Source organism: Pelobates fuscus, chromosome 9, assembly GCF_036172605.1.
Source record: "Pelobates fuscus isolate aPelFus1 chromosome 9, aPelFus1.pri, whole genome shotgun sequence".
NCBI classification, from domain to species: Eukaryota; Metazoa; Chordata; class Amphibia; order Anura; family Pelobatidae; genus Pelobates; species Pelobates fuscus.
The window spans coordinates 146,908,260-146,930,582 of NC_086325.1; the positions used below are offsets into that span (position 1 = coordinate 146,908,260).

The 22,323-nt window shown below is 39.7% G+C and overlaps 1 protein-coding gene across 1 annotated transcript in view; it reads left to right on the top strand.

Annotated features, from left to right (window-relative positions):
• Positions 1-22,222, top strand: part of LOC134573154 (uncharacterized) — a 141,034-nt gene extending 118,812 nt beyond the window's left edge. The window contains exon 8 of the mRNA XM_063432686.1: positions 21,669-22,222. Coding sequence (XP_063288756.1) covers positions 21,669-21,761 — 93 coding nt within the window. The 3' untranslated portion in view covers positions 21,762-22,222. The remainder of the gene's footprint in view (positions 1-21,668) is intronic.
• The last annotated feature ends 101 nt before the right edge of the window (positions 22,223-22,323 follow it).

The window sequence follows — 22,323 nt, forward strand, 5'->3', positions numbered from 1 at the left end:
ATTATCCCTGTCTGGTAGCCTGTGTCTCTTTAAGAACGTAGCCAAGGTGCTTGTAATGGGCCCGAAGAATTGTGATAGTAGCCCTGGTTTAAAAAATGATTTACATCACTAAGATAATTAAAAATTATTTACCGTACTTAGCACAAGTGTTACATCAGGCTGTATTTCTGATGTTCGAATATTCTTTATAATAGCAAAAATTGTGAGATGTTGAATCTACAAAATGCCCTGTATTGTCATTCCTAATTTTTATTTTACAACAAAGTTTGAGTCCAGCAAACTCACATACAGGGGTTGTATCTAAATGAGTGATACTTGATAGAGCTCAGCACAGTGTAACCAGACCATTAAATAGCCGTTCTTTGAAGCTGTAAGATAAGATGTTGGTTGGCAACTTTGTAACTGATGATGTTGATAAATAAGGTCTGATTTATTTGACGAAGGTCACTGCTTATCACTTCTTTTTCTTCGGGCATTTTCTCTCAGATCTGCCTGATCTGTACTATCCCTGGAATGCTAATCACTCCCTCCTATCACTTCTTATCACAGTTGGGTTCTGTTTAGTCTAGATTCTAAAAGCCTGACATATGCGTATTTACCCTCTTCAAATGAGGAGCTGCGTAAAATATTGGAATCCTTTTACAGGGAACAAGCTATAGAATTACAGGAAGAGTAACCCCAAGTGGTTTTATTTAACGGAAATTTTACTTAATATTTGATTTGAAAAAACAAAAACAAAAAACAAAAACAAAAAAAGAACTCTACAATTTCAGGGACATTCCATTCACTCCTGTAATACTCTAAGCACCTTTCCAGACTGGAACCTAGTGGCTGATGAGCTATTATTTTATTATTTGTTAATGGAACCCTATAATGCCAGGAGTAACCCTGACCGGCTTGCTCGGTACCGGGGCAAACTGTTTATTACTTTTATTACTGTACTTTGTAAAGCACCAACATATTCCGTAACACTGTACAATTTGAGAAAACAAGCAATACAGTATAGACAAAACAATACAAAAGGAATGGACGAACCTGCCCGTTAGCTGAGATTTAGCCCTTTTATACAAAGTACAAAGCTAAATGGCTTGTTAGCTTGCAATCTAAAGGATATGAAGGGGACTTAAAGGATCACTATAGAGTCAGGAACACTAACATGTATTCCTGACCCTATAGTGTTAAAACCACCATCTAGCCCCCGTGGGCCCCTCGTGTCTTCATAAATATAGCATACTTACTGTATTCAAGCCAGAAGCTGTAGATCTGCAAAGAAAAACAAGCAGTCTGCTGACATCATCAGAAGTGGTATCCTGATCCAATCACAATGCTTCCCCATAGGATTGGCTGAGACTGACACAGAGGCAGATCAGGGGCAGAGCCAGCATGATTCAAACACAGCCCTGGCCAATCAGCATCTCCTCATAGCGATCAATTGAATCAATGAATTCTATGAGGAAAGTTCAGTGTCTGCATGCAGAGGGAGGAGACACTGAATGTTTGGATGCATTTTAGGCAGCCATGACCCAGGAAGGATCTCTAACAGCCACCTGAGGAGTGGCCAGTGAAGTTATCACCAGGCTGTAATGTAAACACTGCATTTTCTCTGAAAAGACAGTGTTTACAGCAAAAAGCCAGAAGGTTATGATTCTACTCACCAGAACAAATTCAATAAGCTGTAGTTCTGGTGACTATAGTGCCCCTTTAAGATAAGGGGAGATTTGAAGGTAATTGATAGGTATCCTTGCACAGACTGCTAAGATGTGAGGTGATCAAGGAGGTAATTGGGGAAGATGCCAAACACCTGTAATGGCAAATATGCAGAGAATTGACATTAGCCGGCCCGGCTGGCTCATGACGGCCCCATGATGCTGCCAGAGGTGGAGTTACCCCTCCAGCAGCTAAGGGGTTAAACTTGGTGTGTGCAGCGTTTCAAAGCCAAACACTGCACATACAGACTCCAGGCACCATGACCACTTTGAGTCACTGAAGCAGTCATAGCGGTTGGAGTAACCCTTTAATTAAACACTGAATTGCTGTGCATTGAAATCTGAAAATTGCAGGCGGTAGTCTAAAATATATCTCTTCAACTCTATTGTAGTCCTGATCTCATTTATTTTGTAGCTGTGTGTGCACTACTCTATGGGATATAAAGGAAAAGTGATTTGAGAATGGTCAATGATAAATAAATGCATCGTAGCAAAAATAAAAAAATACAATGATTATTGCCTGAAAGACAGAGAGATTGGGGAAATTGTTTGGATTTTAAAGTCTGAATGTTGAAAATGCTTTTGAAGCAAACAGATTACATTTAACCCTCTGCCTGCCACTGAAAAAGGTTAATACTAATTTAATCCTATCTGCTCTCATTGCGGTTTGTACTGGTCTGGAGCCCAAATTATTATAATTTTTTAAAATATTTTTTTGCTCTGTTTTACAGCGTGTAGGAGGATCTTGTGACTTTCTAATAACTAAATCCAAGTTCAGATGTAACATTTTTTAAGCCGCTTAATAATTTGATTTAGAAGGCGATCGGTCAGAGCTGATAATTGACATTAACAAGCTATAAACTTTGCCCCAGATCCTCCCAAGTATCTCTGCTGTACTTTTAAAAAAAAATTCTGATAGTTACATAAACATCCCTTTTTTTTTTTTCTCAAGTTCCACACCCAAAGCATTTTGCAATATGCTTAAAAAAAAAACAGAATCTTGTCTGTGGATCGCAATATGCATCTAAAAATGCCTGTTTGTGTAGGAGGCTAAATAAGCACTCCAGGGGTTTAATTCAAAACAGACTGTAGTATGTGTTGTGTCCACCAAAAACTCTCCCTTTATCAGTTCTACATCCTATTTACATAGTAGATCTGTTACATTTTGTGATACATTTCTTCATCTCTATGTATAAAGTGTCAGCTTTTTTTTTAAATTGTGTTTTTTTTTTTTTTAACTAAACAAAGGATTATGCAGATTTAACAAGAAATGTCACTTTTGTGGCCAAAAAATCGCCAAACTACAAATAAACCAGTTTATGGATGTAATGCAAGATCGAAAGTAACGATTCTACTGGTTATATAAATATTCCCAAGTATTTAGACAATTGCTGTCCACATCATGTTTTGGGTCACCTTTTTGTTTCATGGTTTTCCCAAATGATTGCTTTGCTTAGTCATTATACCAAGCTGTAGATTGTTTTTCTATTTTGCAAATTATTATTTGGACAATTTTTAGAAAAAAAACCCATTAAAATATATATAAATATATCTATAAAAAATTCACAATATTTTTCAAAGACATTAAAATTTTAACCAACAAATCATTTAAAATCTTATTCTAAAATATTATATTTGGGCCAAAATCAGAATTTTTTTTTGATAGTCCTGTCCCCTTCACTTAAAATGATGCCTGTTAAAGTGGCTGTGGTGTCATATTTTGAATGAATCCTTTTTTTTTTTTTAGGTCCCTCCATTTCTCATTGTTTTTATTTTATTTAAAATTCACATTTTGTTTTTTTTGGTATGTAAAAGAAGATGTACTGACTACTTTTCTCGTTGGGATTGTGATCTTTGGCAAATTTTGGGCATGGGTGGAGCTTAAACAAAGTTCCATTTAAGTTGCTAAACTAATTTACCCACATTCCATAAGTTAAAAGAATCCCACAGGAGGACAAACTGCAGACCTCGTGGACAGAGAAGAACAAAATGGAGGCGCCCAGGTTTTAAGACCCGACGCAAGGACGAAAGGGTTAAACTACACTTATTTCAGCAGGAGATATTGTCAAAATATAGACCATTCAAAAGGTTGTCATCTGCAGTATTAGGTGTTCACGTCAGATGCATGGAGCTATTTGCTAGATAGCAGGAAATCACTGGATTTAACCTGGATTTGTAATTTGTCTATCACTAAAGCCAACCGAGCTGCTCAAGTCCTGAGGCAGTTCTCTTTAAAATGTTGACTTGAAAATTTGGAGATTATCCTGAAATTAGCTTCGAAGATGGAATGGAAGATCAAACTGGGTACACTGTCTGATCACTCATGGCTAATAGAGGGTCCAAAGATTCAACCCCCACGCCATGGGTCTTGAAAATTGATAACATAATAAATACACCTGTGCATGGTAACTGAAATGTATATTTAAAGAGCAATGTCCATATGGAACATGATTGGTTAATGACACGCCTGTCCTTTTAGTATCATGATCAATGTACTTGACTGGCTGTTAACTTTCAACCTGTGATGTAATTGGAAGCCCTCGAAATTGGTTTTAAGCAGTTAACGTTTGCATATTGAACTTCAGCCTTCCAAAATGTAAATTTGGCGTTTTAAATGGTGGTATGCTGTGACTGTGAGTACAGACCGCTGCAGATAAAATCAGGAGATACATCCTTTGTATCATTTCCCAGATTATAGCACAAATAATACCCTGCTCACTGCTGTGATCTTCTTGTAGCTGCAGATATAGGCCTGCGCCCCCCACTTCCCCCTTCTCCAATGCCCCCTCCTTTATCAGATGTCCAAGTATGTCCTCCTTTTCCTTGAAAAATCTGTCCAGCATGGTCCCAACTAGAACAGCATTTCTCTGCTTCCTTGGAAGAAGATGAGTTGTGATCACACACAGTCAGCAATGTGCCAGATAGATGCACAAAGCCCGCTTCACAAAATTGTGAAGCAGATTGTGTATTAACTGGTAGTAGGTCTGCTATCCACTTTTTTTTGCAGTTTCACTCACCCAGCCACATTGTGTAATGAATGGAATTGTGGCTGGCTGGTAAACTACATATCCCATAAACTCCTGCTGGAATGAAAGACCCCCATAGACCAGAAGAGCCTCCCGATTGTTGGAGCCTCTGCCTTGTCTGGGAGGGCCTTGTCTGTCGCTGACATTTGCCTCTGCCTTGTCTGGGAGGGCCTTGTCTGTCGCTTACTTTCATTATCAATATAAATTTGAAAATAATAGATCCGTACCCACCTAAATGTCCATTTAAAGGGATCCTCGAAGTACCACAGCCCCATTGCAGTGATGATGGTGCTAAAAGGCTACTGGATCAGAACTAGGGGACAGTGCAAACAATCTCTTGTAGCACCGTAACCACTATTTATTTATTTATTATTGCTATTTATAAAGCGCCAACAGATTCCGATGAGCTGTCGTGGATCTGGTCTTTAGATTGCCCCTTTATCTTCGTATTTTAACTACAGAGGCAGAAAGCTTCAGTACATACGGAGTTGTTCACTGAGAGTTCAGTGTTTATTATCTTCAATCTCGATCAGCATTACGTTTTACGCGGAACTAAATTTTACCATCACAGTTTTGTAAGGTTCATCAAGAGTTTGCATTAAGTTCATGTCAAGTTTGGGTACTCACAGCAGATATCAGTGGCATTTCTGTTGACATGAAGGACATTTCTGGCATCGAATAGCAAGTCCATCAGAGTTCACCTTGCTTAAGGGATTATTCTCAAATTGTTAGGCTGGCTTGACAGGTGGTGGCTCTATCAACCCACCCATGTGGGGACTTTAATTTGTTTTAAATATTAAAGATTCGAAACACTTTGTAGTAGTTATGGTGTCAGGTGTTCCCAGGCACCATCCTTGAATGGTTGGACAGCTTACTGTTGGAGTGCACCAAGGCCTCCTGGCACTAAAACCACTACTGTGTGCTGTAGTGGTTATAGTGCTTAGTGTTCCGTGCATTACTCCATTGTGGCACATCATCTGTCATAAAGTAGTTACATGGCCAGTGTAAAAATTATCCATGGTTAAGATCCTATAAATATAACTTATTGTTGTGTTGTAAAATATTCTATTCCATAAATAGCGCTAAGAAATGTAATTATAGTAAATTTCCCAGATGTGCCAGCAGAAAACAATACCGTGAAAAATGCAAAAAAAAAAATCTAATGGTCTCCAACTTCATCTTAGAAACAAACACCCTTTTTGGCCTCCTCCTCCCCCTTCCCTTGCTTTTTATCTTCCTTATTGCTGGAGGAATTCCAGATGTTGTTGATCAATTACTCAGCGTTAACGGCTTCTTCTTTCCTTCCTAAAATGCTGTGATTTCAGGCATGACCACATCACATCAGACTATTTTCAAAAGGAATTCTTTAGAGACTGACGTAATGCCTCATAATACCCATGCCCCAATCACTACCCTGCCCAGCACACTATTGTGTAAATTTGGATTTTAGCTTAGTATCGGAACCCAACACAGGCTTGTATGAAACTGGGTTATAGTTTGGTATCCGTCTCATCTATAATAGATTTTATGACAAATATTGGACTCCTGGCCACTCAGATTAGTGTCGTTCAAACCCTCAAATTTAGTTTTTTTACGAGTGTGATCTTCTGTGTTTCAATGAAACCGTAAACTCAAATCTTGAAAAATTAAAAATAATTTGAATACTTTTCTTCTGTTAGAATTCAAAATTATTTGTAGCATTTATGAGATATGCAATATAGAGTCTCTTTACACTTACCTTTGGAGTAAACTCTAGAAATTGCTTGGATGGCCGGTTGTCTCCTAAGAATCTCTTCTTTAAGGATCCAATTCTAAGCTGGAGTAACACATTAAATTAAAGACTGCAGGGCTATGTAGAACCATCATAGATGAATAAACAGGACATTCTATTCTGCTGTATGTTCTTTAGAGACAAGATTGTGATGTCCCTGAAGTTACATGTGGTCCGAAAGGGATTAATTAAATCCTGGACGTAACCACCTAAAGAGGAGCATGATAAACTGACCAATTTGTTCTATTCAGTAGACCTCTGCAATCTAAACTGAATGTAGGGGGGCAAGGCCGAGCAAGCCATACGCAGGCAGAGTGAGCTCCTAAGCACTTTTTGGATATTAGCTTATAAAACGTAATCATTCTTGTCATACTCAAAATTTTTACGAGGCTAACACTTTCATATGCCAGATACTGGATGGGAATCCTTTTTCTAAGGGTTTGCCTCAACATTTTTGAGACTTGCCTAGTTGCCTTGCATGGCCTAGTAGGGCTGGTGAGGCGTTTGATCTCTTGTCCACGATGCGCACACATTGTCTGCTGGTCCCGTTTCCTTCCCCTTTGAGCCGGTGGGAATTTTCACTGTCCCATACACCTTTAATCTCTTCCTGGCTTAATGAAGCAAGTACTCAATGCCTAGACCCAGTAAATGCTATCATGCCAAGTGGCGTGATCTAAGATGGCTGACTAGCACCAGGTGGCATCCATTGAGGAACTAAGCAGACCCGATTCAATCGAACGCTGCCTATTATTGTCTTTCGAGCTACTATATGCCAGATTTTGGAAGACCCTGAAGAAGAGATGGAGTTGTCGAAAAATCTTTCCAACGCTGCCACATGCCACCTACCTGTTATAGTAACCAACCAATGTTCCAGAGAGAGACTGGGTCTCTGACACCTCAGGGCACTAGAGGTGAGCCGAGAAAACCACCTTAAAACAGGTGATGATCGCCACAGGAAAATAACCCACTACACAGTAATCACCAATGAACGGACCTTAGGAAGCTGCAGCATCTCTGGACCCGGCCTGGGTTCAGGTCCAGTGCCTGGAATGCCTGGCCTCTTTAAAATACCAAAATGTTTGGCAAGGGTTCCTAATGATCCTTCTACCCTGTACAGGAGCCTGATCCCTAAAGTTGGCATTGGTTAGACGCAATGGACAAATTAAAGGTACCATGCTTATAATGCAGGCTGTTGTGACTTCTTAGCTATCCAGGCTACTCGTAATTTTGATATTGTTTAGCAATTTGTTTTGTGTTCCTCTAGTTAGGCATTTATTATATTTTAAGCAAACAAAATATACATCATACACTTTATCTAAATAAATAATGTGATAGGAAAACACTTATCTTAATAGATAGTGGTAGACTTCTCCAGGAATATCCCAGACTATATTCCTTTTATATAGTACGTATATTGGAGAGTATGGCTGTAGATCTACAAACAAAGTAAAGGAAACACAAAAAGAACAAATATAGTGTGACACTGTTATATAAAAAATTAAATTGCGCAAACACAAATTGCACTCACAAGATATAGAAGAATAAATCGCAAAAGTGTGCCTCCCCCGATAGTATTAGGGGGGCTGAACCAGGACGCCTCTCCCTGTAGCAATATGCTGCGAGTATGGAGATCCGGACTCAGGTGAAAAAACGGCTATTTATTATATCAAATATTTATATATACATTTTTTTTATATTTTTTTTAAATAAAACTTAAAAGCAAATTGATAAAATAGGTTGCTTAGGAGTAATCCTACATGTTTCGCCCCAAAGAACTTCCTCAGGGAATCTCCAAATAATTACAGCAACAATTTACAAAAATAAATAGAAAATAAAATAAACAAGCAGAGTGGCAACATTTGAAACAATCAATATGCAATACAAAGCAGTCGTAATTTTGACATTGTTTAGTAATTTTTTTCGTGTTCCTCTAGTTAGGCATTTATTATATTTACCTAGTCATGCTTATCTTAGCCATCAAACCGCTACTATATAATGTCTAATAAGCTGTACAGTACATAGTCTATCATAGATCAGCGTTGCCAATTCCCTAATAGATTGCTAAAGCCTTGTATTATCTTATCTTACATTTATCTTTACTTTAAAATAAGCTACTCATGAACATTAATTAAATGAAGGTATTAAAGGAACACTATAGTCACCTAAATAACTTTAGCTAAATAAATCCGTTTTAGTGTATAGATCATTCCCATGCAATTTCACTGCTCAATTCACTGTCATTTAGGAGTTAAATCACTTTGTTTCTGTTTATGCAGCCCTAGCCACACCTCCCCTGGCTATGATTGACAGCCTGCATGAAAAAAAAAACCTGGTTTCACTTTCAAACAGATGTAATTTACCTTAAATAATTGTATCTCAATCTCTAAATTGAACTTTAATCACATACAGGAGGCTTTTGCAGGGTCTAGCAAGCTATTAACATAGCAGGGGATAAGAAAATCTTAATTAAACAGAACTTGCAATAAAGAAAGCCTAAATAGGGCTCTCTTTACAGGAAGTGTTTATGGAAGGCTGTGCAAGTCACATGCAGGGAGGTGTGACCAGGGTTCATAAACAAAGGTATTTAACTCCTAAATGGCAGACGATTGAGCAGTGAGGCTGCAGGGGCATGTTCTATACACCAAAACTGCTTCATTAAGCTAAAGTTGTTCAGGTAACTATAGTGTCCATTTAAGCTATGGTACTCATGTGAACCCTGTATATATAACTCTGAATATATAAGGATCCTACACGCAGAGTGTAGTAGAATAGTAACGTGTACTGGACCTTAGAACGGCTGCTGGACTAACGTCACAAGAACAGAGAGTAATCAGGAACAAGCCGAGGTCACGGGAGCCAAAAATCAGGAACAGCGAGAGTACGAAAGCAGAGTCAAGAGAGATACAGAAGGTAGAATAGTCAAACATAGCCAAACGACTCAAAACCAATAAAAAAAAAAATACAAATCTATAACGTGCTATTGGGGACTATAAGAACCACAACAGGGCAATGAGTCACATCCTAAACTCCCTGTATATACTGTGTTCCTTTAATTTATAGCCACGTCCTCAAAACGTTTGAATTTGAACGTTTGGTTGGGCTGTGACGTCATTAGTGTAATGACGCTGGCACGCACACGCCGCTTCATAAAAAGGGTCAGGGCTATCACGGCCGGCGTGAGAACCGCTGGAAAGAAGAGAGGGAATCCTGGAAGGGTCCCCTTCCACTTGCAGGATGTCTCCCGTGTGTGGCACAGCCTGTGCCAACACATAAGGTACCCTCACAAACCCTTGTTATACCGGTCTTTATGCTTGTACTGTACTTCTCATATACGCCTCAACAACAAAAAATGAGTAGAAAAAAAATAAAGTGGATGCAGGTTTTGTCATTAATATATTCGATCTTTGCTTCAAGGAAAGTGAAGCAAATCACAATTTGCTTTACATTTACTTGATTACATATTTATTATTAGTAAGGGCAAAATGTACACATCTGATATTTCCATCTCAATGTTCAGTCCTATGCAATCTCTCTTCTGAATCATTGAATATTCCTTTTCCTCCCCAGTTCCTCCTCCAAAACTGATCCTAAAAATGACATCATCATCTAGCAGTCATTGCTAACGTGCCATGAAATTTAGAATGCCACCGAGGCCACGGCTGATGCATTACATCAATGCATGAAAATAAATTAGAATTATTTTAGGAAATGCACACGTGTAACGCATGATTCTGGAATATGTGGAACAGCTAAGGAAAGAATTCTCCCCTCCTTGCCTTTCTGTTTCTCAATCACACATAGATCATGCCTTTCCTACCCTTCAGACATTCTCCCCAGCTACTGACCAAGAGGTGGCTGCTCTTCTTTGCTCCTCTCGCCCCACCACTTGCCCGCTCGATCCTGTCCCATCTCACCTTATTAGATCTCTCTCCACTTGTCTCGTGCCTTCTCTAACACACATCTTCAACTGCTCGCTCTCCTCTGGCATCGTCCCTGCTGACCTTAAACATGCCACTGTAGTACCTATACTAAAAAAACCATCCCTCGACCCATCCACCCCCTCTAACTACCGTCCCATATCCCTGCTCCCTTTTTCCTCAAAGCTTCTGGAAAGACTTGTCTTTACCCGTGTGTCTCATTTCCTCATTTCCAACTCTATCCTTGACCCTCTTCAATCTGGCTTCCGCCCTCTCCACTCTACAGAGACTGCCCTTATCAAAGTTACTAACGACCTAATCGCAGCTAAATCCAAAGGCCACTACTCCATACTAATTCTTCTTGACCTCTCAGCGGCCTTTGACACCGTTGATCATGCTCTCCTTCTTCAAACTCTTCAATCGCTTGGTCTCTGTGACTCTGTCCTCTCATGGTTTTCCTCTTATCTCTCCCAACGCTCATTCAGTGTCTCCTTTTCTAATGATACCTCCTCCCCTTGCCCTGTCTCAGTTGGAGTTCCCCAAGGCTCCGTCCTTGGTCCCCTTCTATTTTCTCTTTATACTGCCTCTCTTGGCAAACTTATTACCTCTTTTGGATTTCACTACCACCTGTACGCTGATGACACCCAGCTATATCTCTCCTCCCCGGACCTCTCCCCTGCCGTCCTGCAACGTGTCACTGCTTGCCTTTCTTCCATCTCTGACTGGATGTCCTCCCGCTTTCTGAAACTCAATCTCTCAAAAACTGAGCTCCTTGTCTTTCCTCCTCCTAATACTGATCCTCCTCTTTCGCTCTCCCTCCAAGTTTGTGGTACCAACATCAGTCCATCCTTGCAAGCGTGCTGTCTTGGCGTCATACTTGACTCTGGTCTCACCTTTGAGCCTCACATCCAGCATGTTGCCAAATCCTGTAGATTCCATCTTAAAAACATAGCCCGCATCCGCCCCTTTCTTGCACCAGATACTACCAAGGAGCTTGTCCATGCTCTAGTAATTTCCCGCATGGATTATTGTAACCCTCTCCTGATTGGTCTCCCCAATAGCCGTACTGCACCCTTACAGTCCGTAATGAATGCTGCTGCTAGATTGATTTTCCTCTCTAGTCGTTTCTCTCACACCTCACCCCTCTGCCAGTCCTTACATTGGCTTCCTGTATGCTATAGGAGTCAATTCAAGGTACTAACTCACACCTATAAAGCACTGAACAACTCTAGCCCCTCTTATATCTCCTCACAGATCCATAGGTATGTCCCTTCTCGGTCTCTCCGTTCTGCCCGTGACCACCTCCTGTCCGTTGTCCGCACTCGTACGGCCAACTCGCGCTTGCAGGACTTCTCGCGGGCGGCTCCCTTCCTATGGAATAGCCTGCCTACCGCCATCAGACTCTCCCCTAGTCTTGCATCTTTTAAGAAGTGCCTTAAAACCCATCTCTTTAGGAAAGCTTATGGCCTCCAAGACTAACCCTTACCTCACATACCTGTCTCTTGCCCTCTCCGAAAGGGCAGCCCACCTTATTTGATTGTAAATTCCTGTCCTAATGTGTTTTACACCCCACCTCCTATAGAATGTAAGCTCGTTTGAGCAGGGTCCTCTTCAACCTATTGTTCCTGTAAGTTTATTTGTAACTGTCCTATTTATAGTTAAATCCCCCTCTCATAATATTGTAAAGCGCTACGGAATCTGTTGGCGCTATATAAATGGCAATAATAAATAATAAATAAATAAATGTGACAGCGTACATCGGTCTGTGTGTACATGGGGTTGGTAGTGAGGAACTAATTCTTAGGACCAAATATTACTCCTAATTGGAGAACAAAATGCATGTTGCAGACCAGCTGGGATTCCCGACTAGCCCTGTAACATACATTTTTCATAAGCTTTCTGGTTAAGGATGAAAACAAGTTCCAACCTTTTTTTCAGTTAAAGAGAAACTGTCACTCCCCTGGAATTTACATTATTGAATAAAATATATATAAAAAATCATCAGTAACTATGATTTAGCAAATTACATCATAATCCAGTTCAGGCATGACACATCCAGGGTCAACACTTAAAATTAAAGGAGCACTATAGTGCCAGGAAAACAAACTCGTCTTCCTGGCACTATAGGGTCATTAGGTCCCCCCACCCTCAGGGCCCCCCTCCCGCTTACCTTTCTCCAGCGCCGGGCTCCCTCGGCGCTGGTGACCTCTCCTCCTCCTGCCGACGTCAGCACCGAATGAGCATGCGCGGCAAGAGCCACGCGCTCATTCAAACAGCCCATATGCTTTCCTATGGACGTCAGCGTCTTCTCACTGTGATTTTCACAGTGAGAATCATGGAAGCGCCTCTAGTGGCTGTCAGTGAGACAGCCTCTAGAGGCTGGATTAACCCTCAGTGTAAACATAGCAGTTTCTCTGAAACTGCTATGTTTCCAGCTGCAGGGTTAAAACTAGAGGGACCTGGCACCCAGACCACTTCATTAAGCTGAAGTGGTCTGGGTGCCTATAGTGGTCCTTTAAGAGTAGAAATAAAACCATTTTTTGATTTCTACTCTTTGTATGCTTTCTTTGTACTGACTGTCCGGTACAAAGAACAGAGTTTATAACATTGATTGACAGGGAACCAAAATGGAGGCATTTTAATTTTATTTTGCATACCTAACAAATCAATATGTGTTAAATATAGAGAAAAGTAATCTTAATACTAAAAGATCTGGGAAGTGACTCTATGGCCATTCAAGAGATTAGAAGCATGTGTATTACAGAATCCTTCAAGAAAAGCTCGGACAAGTTCGTGTTTGTAAATGGTCACATTTGGATTGTATAGATGTATTTTATTTTTTTTTACAGCTGGATGGATGTTTGGCCTGTGTTTTATGCCATTGTGTTGCTGTAGAAGACGAATGTTGATTAACTGACCAATGTTGATGCTAGACATTTTGGTGTCTTGCCAGAAGAATTTCTACCTTGGAGCCAGTACTTGCATATTTTGGCCTCTGCTCCTTTTTCATGGTCTTTTAAACAAAGCTCTGCAGATTCTAGAGCAGTCCCCAGGGAATGTAGACCTACAATTGAGATTTGGATGATATGAGGTTTGTGTAAGTGAGCTGTAATCTATAGACCTCACATGGTGCATATAACTTGATTAATTCTCCCATTATAAAACAACCTCCCAACTGTGATCTGTTTCCCGTTTTTTGCTGCATTTCTACATCCATAAGGACATCATAAATAAGCAACAATCTGTTTGTTCATCAGTTTGGACATCTTATGTGGAGACACAATACATGTCTTGCTGCCTGTTTTTAGACCTCATACAAGGCACATGAAATCTCGGAGGATATAAGTAAACATAATAAAAAGCAGCTAAGTAAACAACCTCTAGATTCCTACTCAATCCGATTTGGCTTGGTTCCGTTTCAAAAAGGAGGCCAAGTTCTGCTATAGTCTGGTCCAAATTATGAAAATCTCTATACTCTTTCCCTTCCCCCATACTTTTCCTTCTTTCAAAAAAAATATTAATGGATTTACACCGCGTTCCCATTCTCCTGTTTAGGAATGAAAAATCTTAATTACGTAATTCAAAATGTATTTAAAAATAGATCACTTAGTCCAGCCCCATCCTTGGATAAATTCCTTCTTTTCGTATCTCTACATCCGATCTCTTGTTTCCCTTGGTTCAGCAGGCTAAGAATTGGCTTCATTTGTAGGGCTTGGGAGACCAACTTTATAATGAAAAACCATAAATGTAAAAAATAAATAAAAGCTAGATTTGTCAACTTCGTATTAATCATTTGGGGGTAAAACTGCAGTTATATTTATAGTTAGAATCAGTGCTATTGATTTGATTTCTCGTATAATAAAATTTCCGCAATACATTAAGACTAGTTTCATTATTTAGTTGTGTTCTCGACTTGCTTGGGATTATCTGACATTATGCACTAATCCATAAATTCTAAAAGAGAATTAGCTGGGGAAATTGCACATTTTAGGGCCAAAACTTTGAGTTGGAAAATCTCTTATCTATTTAATTGTATTTATTTTATCAGCTTGGCTATTTTCAGTACATTTTTCAATTCCTTTTCTAACACTCCACAAGTCTCTCTAATGTCAATCATTACTGGTGCAAACTTTGAAAATAGAAGGTTATGTATTTGTAATCACCTATACCAGCATTCCTGGCTTTGTCAGTAGTCTAAATCGTTGACGGATAAGATTGATTATTTAAGTTTATATACTCCCAACACAAAACTAAATGCCAAAACAATAGACCTGCAAAAATCCTACTTTTATTGGCGTTGTAGCTGAATGGTTAAATAAACATGGTTTTACTACCTCATAGCGAACTCAAGATAAAGGGTCAGAGCAATATTAGCTGTATTTGGCATATCACAGGTAGATAGCAGGTTATGTAAACAATAGTAGCTTGATCTTATCATCAGACAATGATTTACTGCAATGAAACAACCAAGTGTACCCTCTGGCGGGAGTTTGTGACTTCTGTCTCAGTGTGCATATCCTTCTGCCAATCAACAGAGACAATGTCTACATGGCTCCTGTAACATGTAGGATAAGAGCCTTTTTTTTAGTTACAAATGATCATAGATGAAGGCAATGGTGTAGCAAGTCCTTACTGACCAGAGACCCAAAACACACACACACACACACCTGGTAATGATTACCGCTAAATGTGGTTCCTGGACACTGACCAAATATAACATATAACGTAGCTTTGGAAGCTGCTTACCTAAGGCTAATTCAAGGATTTGTAACACATCTATTTCAACGGAGATCTAGTTGAGAATTTGCGACGTTGATCCGTGCCACAGTGTTTTATCACATGAATCACCAAGCATATGTGGTAGACTCTACCCACACACTTTTTAGGAGATCTAGTGGTGTTGTGGTCTTGGACTTTTATTGGCTTTCCAATAACAGTTGTAATTCTGACCATTTAAAGTTTTATTCTTACTTTTGGTTGCAGATCTACTGCACAGATTCTGATGTCTAGGTCTTCATGGACGTGCTCTTTGGAGTTCAACCAGATATGCTGTTTATTCCATGATTTATCCATATACCTTCTGGTAGGACCTCAATTCACTGCCCTGTCCCATTATTTCTGAGCAATGTTTTGGACCAGGTGAAAATGCCTTCATTACATTCCCACAGATGCCATAGGCCCGTACCACCTACACAGACCAGGCATTAGCTATATCCATCAAACTGTATGCTCTAACACAATTCTCTATGTAGTTTTTCATGGATACAGAGGGACTCCATGTCCATTTATTTTGCGCCTTTTGGGTAGTTAGAAATGACAAGTCGTACTCTACAGCAGATTCTCTGTTGTATTCCTGATTTTACAGTGAAATTAGTCAACATAATTCTTCAAATTCACTTAAATACATTCGGAAAATTCCTTTTCTTTTATTGTCTTGTTTCTTAATATGGTACCATATTTACGTACAAACACGTGCTTGCGATAATGCCTTTCATAAGCATAGTCGGGAATAAATGAACTAGAATCTGCAGAAAGCACAATGTGGAGAGCTGGAAACGTTTTAAAAGATGAAGATTTTACAGGGAGTCAAACAAGAATCACAGATGATATCAGAGGTTAAGAATGAAGAACAAAATAGTTTATTTTAGATCTCTATAATCTTGCTCCAACTCCCACCAATTTCATGAGCTTCTCGCTACACTGTCTGCCCAGTTCCCAACCTGAAACAGCAAAATGGGATTTTAATTGTCTTTTTGACGACACAATCTTATTAAGCATCCAACACCCTGCTGAGCTGAGTATATCATATTTTGAGAGGCAACTGAGCTGAGTGACCCTATTTTGTGCAATGCAGGAATGGACTGGACAAGTGATGTTTGGAGAATATCCTATAATGCTCTGTACATCGTATATGTAGCCACATTTTGCTTCAAGCATCACCTGCCTGAGGGTCTTCTGGATTTCAGCTCATCAGATAAAAAATGCTTATCTGTTTTTGACTCCCTCGCTGCAAATCCTCCTGTTCATTAGTGAATGTGCGGCCTGGGGGATGCTGTGTGAAAGTTGAGTTTTCTAATCTATAAAATGGGGCAAAACAAAAAGTAATGTAGGTTCTACAATTATTATCTCATCAAAAACAAAGGTTCAGATACATGCTTACAAATATCAACCTTACACAAGACAGGTAACCACTAAATGTGTTGGGTTCCTTTTAGAATTGCTGTATGTTCTTTATCTATATAAAATAAACAGTTCTCTATTCCTAAACTTGGAGAGCAATTATAAACTTCTATAAACCCCTTCAGCCACTTACCTTGTTACTGCACCGTGTTCCCTCGGTGCTGGGGAACTCTACTCCTCCTGCCGACGTCAAAGCCGAATGCGCATGCACGGCAAGAGCCACGCGCGCATTCAAACCGCCCATAGGAAAGCATTACTCAATGCTTTCCTATGGACGTCCAGCTTCTTCCCACTGTGATTTTCACAGTGAGAATCACAGAAGCGCCTCTAGCGGCTGTCAGTGAGACACCCACTAGAGGCTGGATTAACCCTCCGTGAAACATAGCAGTAGAAACTGCTATGTTTTCGGCTGCAGGGTTAAAACTAGAGGGACACTGCACCCAGACCACTTCATTGAGCTGAAGTGGTCTGGGTATCTATAGTGGTCCTTTAAACATTAATGGAAAATTCAGTAGATCATTTTGAAATGTTCTTCTAATATTGAATTACTTTAAAACGTATTAAATCAAGGCTAATGTCGGTGGACTAGCCCAGGACTTTGAGCCTTACACTGAAATCCAAAGTTGGACAACTTTGGACAAATAATGCAGAAGTGAATCTTCCTCATTATCTGTGCATCTGCAGAGGGGATGTGCTTTAGGTGCCTGGGATAGCCTCTGTTTATGACAAACAATTGGCTTGGCTTAAGAACAGTCTGAAAGTGTAAATCTGTGTGTAGGTCCCAAAGTGTATATGTCCATTTCTTATTATGTAACTGTGACGTTTCTGATAATGTAACTGTGTATATCTGTGCGCAAATCCATCTTGGCCCTCCAAAGGTTAAGTTCTAGAATCACCCCATTGTTTGGAGAGAATAAAAGTGTTGTGTCCTCTTTTCCCCCTAAAAAAAAAATCTGTTATTTTGATCATATAACAGAGCTATCAGAGTCTGTTTGAGGCTTGTGTTTTCCTTCAGAAATGAACTTAAAATCGCATGAAACGACTGTTTACAATGGGATGACACTGCACTGCGGGAGATCTAAAGTGGTATAAATCAGGGTTACAACACGCGTTCCTTATGACCACAAGTGCAGTGCTGACTGATATGAACGAGGTCCATCTCGTGCGATGGGGGTGAATTTTCTGCTACGCACAGGATTGTACAAATGCCTCCAGTTTTACAGCTTTTCATAATTACCGAAATAACGTAGCAACAACTAGTTCTGCTTTTATAGACCTGTATTCTTTTTCCTTTAGTCAATACATCAAAATCTGTATCCTCCTCGTTGGCCATTTATCTCAGTGGTATGCGTACGTTGAAGGAAAAGCTGCAATCGTTGCTCTCCTATTCTCCCACCGGACTGATTTGGTGATGACTCATGTTTTTGAGGCTTTTTTTTACGGCTTGGAATGTGCCAAGCTGATGTTCTGTTTTGCTGGCCTGAAATGATATGTTCTATGGAATAATTTGGGATTATAACCCTGTGGCAGGATGCGTAACAAGTCTGTTTAGACTTTTTTCCTATGGGAGAATGAGATCTGCATGTCATGCAGCCTTGGACATAGGGTTGGAAATCCTAGTTTGCGAAAGGAGGCATGTTCCTAGTGGTACAACATGGGCCACGGACATTGTATTCAACCGTACCATACTGAATTGTTAACACGTTTTCTTTTTTTTTTTTTCTTTTTTTTTTTTATTCTTTATTTTTGCGAGTGTTGGCAAACAATATAACAGATTTTGTGATCAGCAGGTAAAACATTTTTACAGTACATGGATACTTTCGCCACCTAGCTTAGTCTACTCAATTTGAATTTTTAGTATAGGCGGGTTTACCCAGGTTTCCCTGTCGGTGGTCCTCGAGCTTGTGACTGGGTGGGGCGGTAAACTTGGGCCGTATGTGCCTTGTGGCCAGTGTAAAGTACGCCCTGATATCAATGCAAGAGTGAGGCACGTAGTTATGGTATTATTGGGTATGGGAGCCCTCGAAGCCGGGTGTGAGTTCCCGTTTTGTTATGCTTACGGAGCCGGCAACATAACATAACAGATATAAAATATAGAAACATATATAAACATAGTCAACTTTCTTTCCCTTTTAAATAAAAAAAAAAAAAAGGAAAAAGGCAACAGTTATAGGATTTTGTGAGGGGTAGCGTGCATAGGGTAGTGCACAGGCAAAACTCAGTCCCAAAGTTCAGGGTGGCAGTGCCGCTGTCGTGGGTGCTCCTCCTCTTGGCACGAATGGGGTGATGTCTGCTACATTGTTAACACGTTTTCTATTATTTTTAAAAGGACTGGTTGTAATCGGTGCAACTTCAAATTTTTTTATGTAATTATCAAAATACTGCAACATCTCCACCCAGGCATCGTAGAAATTTTGAAAACATATGCCAGGGTATATAATAACTTTTCCTGTTGTCTTAGAACATTTTCATAATCCCAATACTATATGGAACTCATTTACTCTTAAATATGGACACACCCTGGCCTTTTATACAGAATACAGCACATCTCCGCCCCAGTCTGCCCACCTCCTGCTGTTGTCATATGGTATGAAAAGCAGATGCAATATGCAGTGAGATCAGTCTCCTCTCCAATCTTGTTACTTCTCTCCGTTGTCAAGTTGCATAGATAGTTTGTGTTGCTGTCTGCAGCTTCTATCTTCTCCTGACTGTGTGCATCCTGAGTATTTCATGGGACATTATTATCTATGGTTTGCAATGCCAGTGTTAATCCTATACTGCTTTCTTCGAATGCATGATATTTCGTACATACCTCCCAAGTGCTCCTATTTAGAAGGGACAGCCCCTATTATGGGCCCAAATCCCTCTGTCCCTCTTTTTCTTTTAGCTCCATATTGTGGACGTGTCTGAGTGTATAACAGTACTCCATTGCAATAATACTCCCACTAATGTGTCTTTAAGCTATAATAAATGTGTTTAGAAATCAGTCTGTGTAAATAAGATGCATGGTTCATATTCTAAATTACATTTTAATTGTATACATTTTTATTAGTAAGTCTCATAAAATTTCTCAGAACTGCCCCAACCCTGGCCACACTCCCACTCCCACTCCCAAAACATTTTTAAAGTGTCCCTCTTTGTCCATTTGAAATGTTGGGAGGTGTGTTTGATATATATAGAAGCTACAGTCTTCAATAATAATTCTCTCTTCCACAGCCTCCCCACTTCCTATTCGCATCTTATGTTAGTTGACAACCTGTAACGCCACAACAAACTTTATAATCAATACTTTTCAACAGTCGGTGGCTTTTTCTGGGGGTTAAGCAGCTCTGTCGTGGAAAATAAGCTTTGTCTAATCTCCCTCGATTTTTTTTTTTTTACCTTTTTTTTTTCTGTGTGCTGTAGCTTTAATAAAACACGGAAATAAAAGTAGGGTTTACTTTTCCTCATGTGTAGAGGTAAAATTGGCAAAACTTGACAATGGGCAGAGCTTAAAGCAAGGTTCTGTTTTAGTTGCGAATCACATTTACCCACAATCCATCAGTAAAACCAATCCCACAGAAGGGCAAACGGCAGACATGGGCAGAGGAGAACAAAGGGGCGGCACCCTTATAGTGAGATCTGGCACAAGGAGGAAAAGATAATTAAATATAAATAAAGGCAAACCTCAAGAGAGGAAGTCTCATCATTAAGATAGAAGGGTCATAAGGAAAGACAAAATAAAAAAAATAATAAAAAGAAAAGATCGCTTTTATTCAGATTCCTAATCTTTTATTAGGGCTCTTGATGACGTAGAGGACACAATTTTTAGGTCAAAGAAATGCAGCCAGTTCCAATGGTTCTCAAACGTTCTTTCACAACTAGGAATTCCTGTTTAAATGGTTGAAATTGTTGCACCTCCTGTCTTTGGATTCTGCACTCACCCGGAGATAGATAACTATATTTTCTTGACTGTAATTTAACGTTGATGTTTATCCTGAATACAGAAAGATGGATTGCAATGATTTACCCTAGGCCAACATCGGCACTCACAATGTCAAGCAATTATAGGATTATAAGCTAATTATACAGTGGGCTATTGTTGTTTTTCTTGACCTGTTCTGTCTTGTCGCAATTTTCTTTTCTTTTTTTTTTTTTGGTCCTATGTTTACTGGGTCATAGTTAGCCCTTGGCCACTAATATTGCAAGCAGCTCTAATGCTGCCTTGTATGTTTAAAAAAAATTTATCGAAGTAGGTAGACCAGGGGTCCTCAAACTCCGCCCCCCCCCCCCCCCCCAGATGTTGCTGAACTACAACTCCCATGATTCTTTGAATTACACAGATAGCCAGAGAATAATGGGAGTTGTAGTTCAGCAACATCTGTGGGGCCGGAGTTTGAGGACCCCCGAGGTAGACAAAAGGGCCCTAACATTACATTCTGAAGCAGTGACGGAATCTTTTCTGCATCTATACCTAGTATTCTTGATCGGGATCTACAGTGAAACCATCTCAACTATGCACTATAAATAGAGGTATAAAAAAAATAAACAGTTGTACTGATTTATTAGAGATCAAAATTTTTATGTTTTCTGGTTTTATTTCCGGTCACATATTCTTTGCCAGAAATCCCCAAACTTCTTTTTTTATATTTCTTATATATTTTGTTTAAACGAAGCAAAAGAAAAAACAATAGTTTGCATTAATACCTTGTGGTTGGATTTGTAAGTAACCATTAAACATGAAGTGTACGTTGACTTGTGTGGCTCAAAACCTTTTTGCCCTGGTAGTCTGGAACAGTTTAGTAACTATTAATGAGCTACTTGGCCTACAAACTGGCACAGCATATTGGGGAATGCATTTTTCGAATATCTGGGGATGAACAGCTAGCCATCATGTTTATTTTTAATTTGCCCTACATCCACGGTTAGATTGCCGTTAATCGACCACACAATCACGCTGCAGTGGTCAAGTACAGAAACTTTCATCTTCTATACTCAAGGAAATGCTTTCTGAAGGAGAATATTGTATGTATATATCAAAATACACTGTTAAGTGAATTTCATTTCTTTTACTTTTTCTCGTTCTCAGCCCGTGCGTATACTATACAACATGCTGTGGGGTGGCCTGATTACTGGCGGTGCGATGTTACTTGCCTGGTGGAGTACGAAACAGTTGGGCTGACTCTACGTTCCGGGTGCCTTCTCCACTCAACCCTAGACCATTCCAAGGAGAACACAAGGCCCATTAAAAGATATGCGGAATTTGAAGTGAGATTTAGATTATTTTTCATGCCACTGCCTGGTGAAATGCATTAAAAAGATTACTTACACATGTAACTGTGCACAATGCCTTCACTTTTATCAGCCAAAGAAGATGGCCTTGACTTTCTTTAGGTACCAAGGAGAACATGCATGGACGTTATTGCTGGCTGCCAAGAAGGATTTTGCTAGCCTTTGCAAAAAGCAAAGTTTTAATGGACAAATCCAACAGGACTCTGGGGCATCTTGCCCAGAAGAGGAGCATGAAGCACGCACATACCAAGTCCGACCAACCGGTACAAAAGGGGAAACCGTATGGGTTATATTCACTGAATGGGGAATTGTGCTAAATTGATCGAAACAAATTGCAAACTATATTTAAAATCTATTTTTTCCAATTCCATTATTTTTGGCCTAAATGCTGAAATTTGCTTCACCACAGTTAATTAGTGCATATTCCCTTTAGTGACACATTCAGTCTTTCT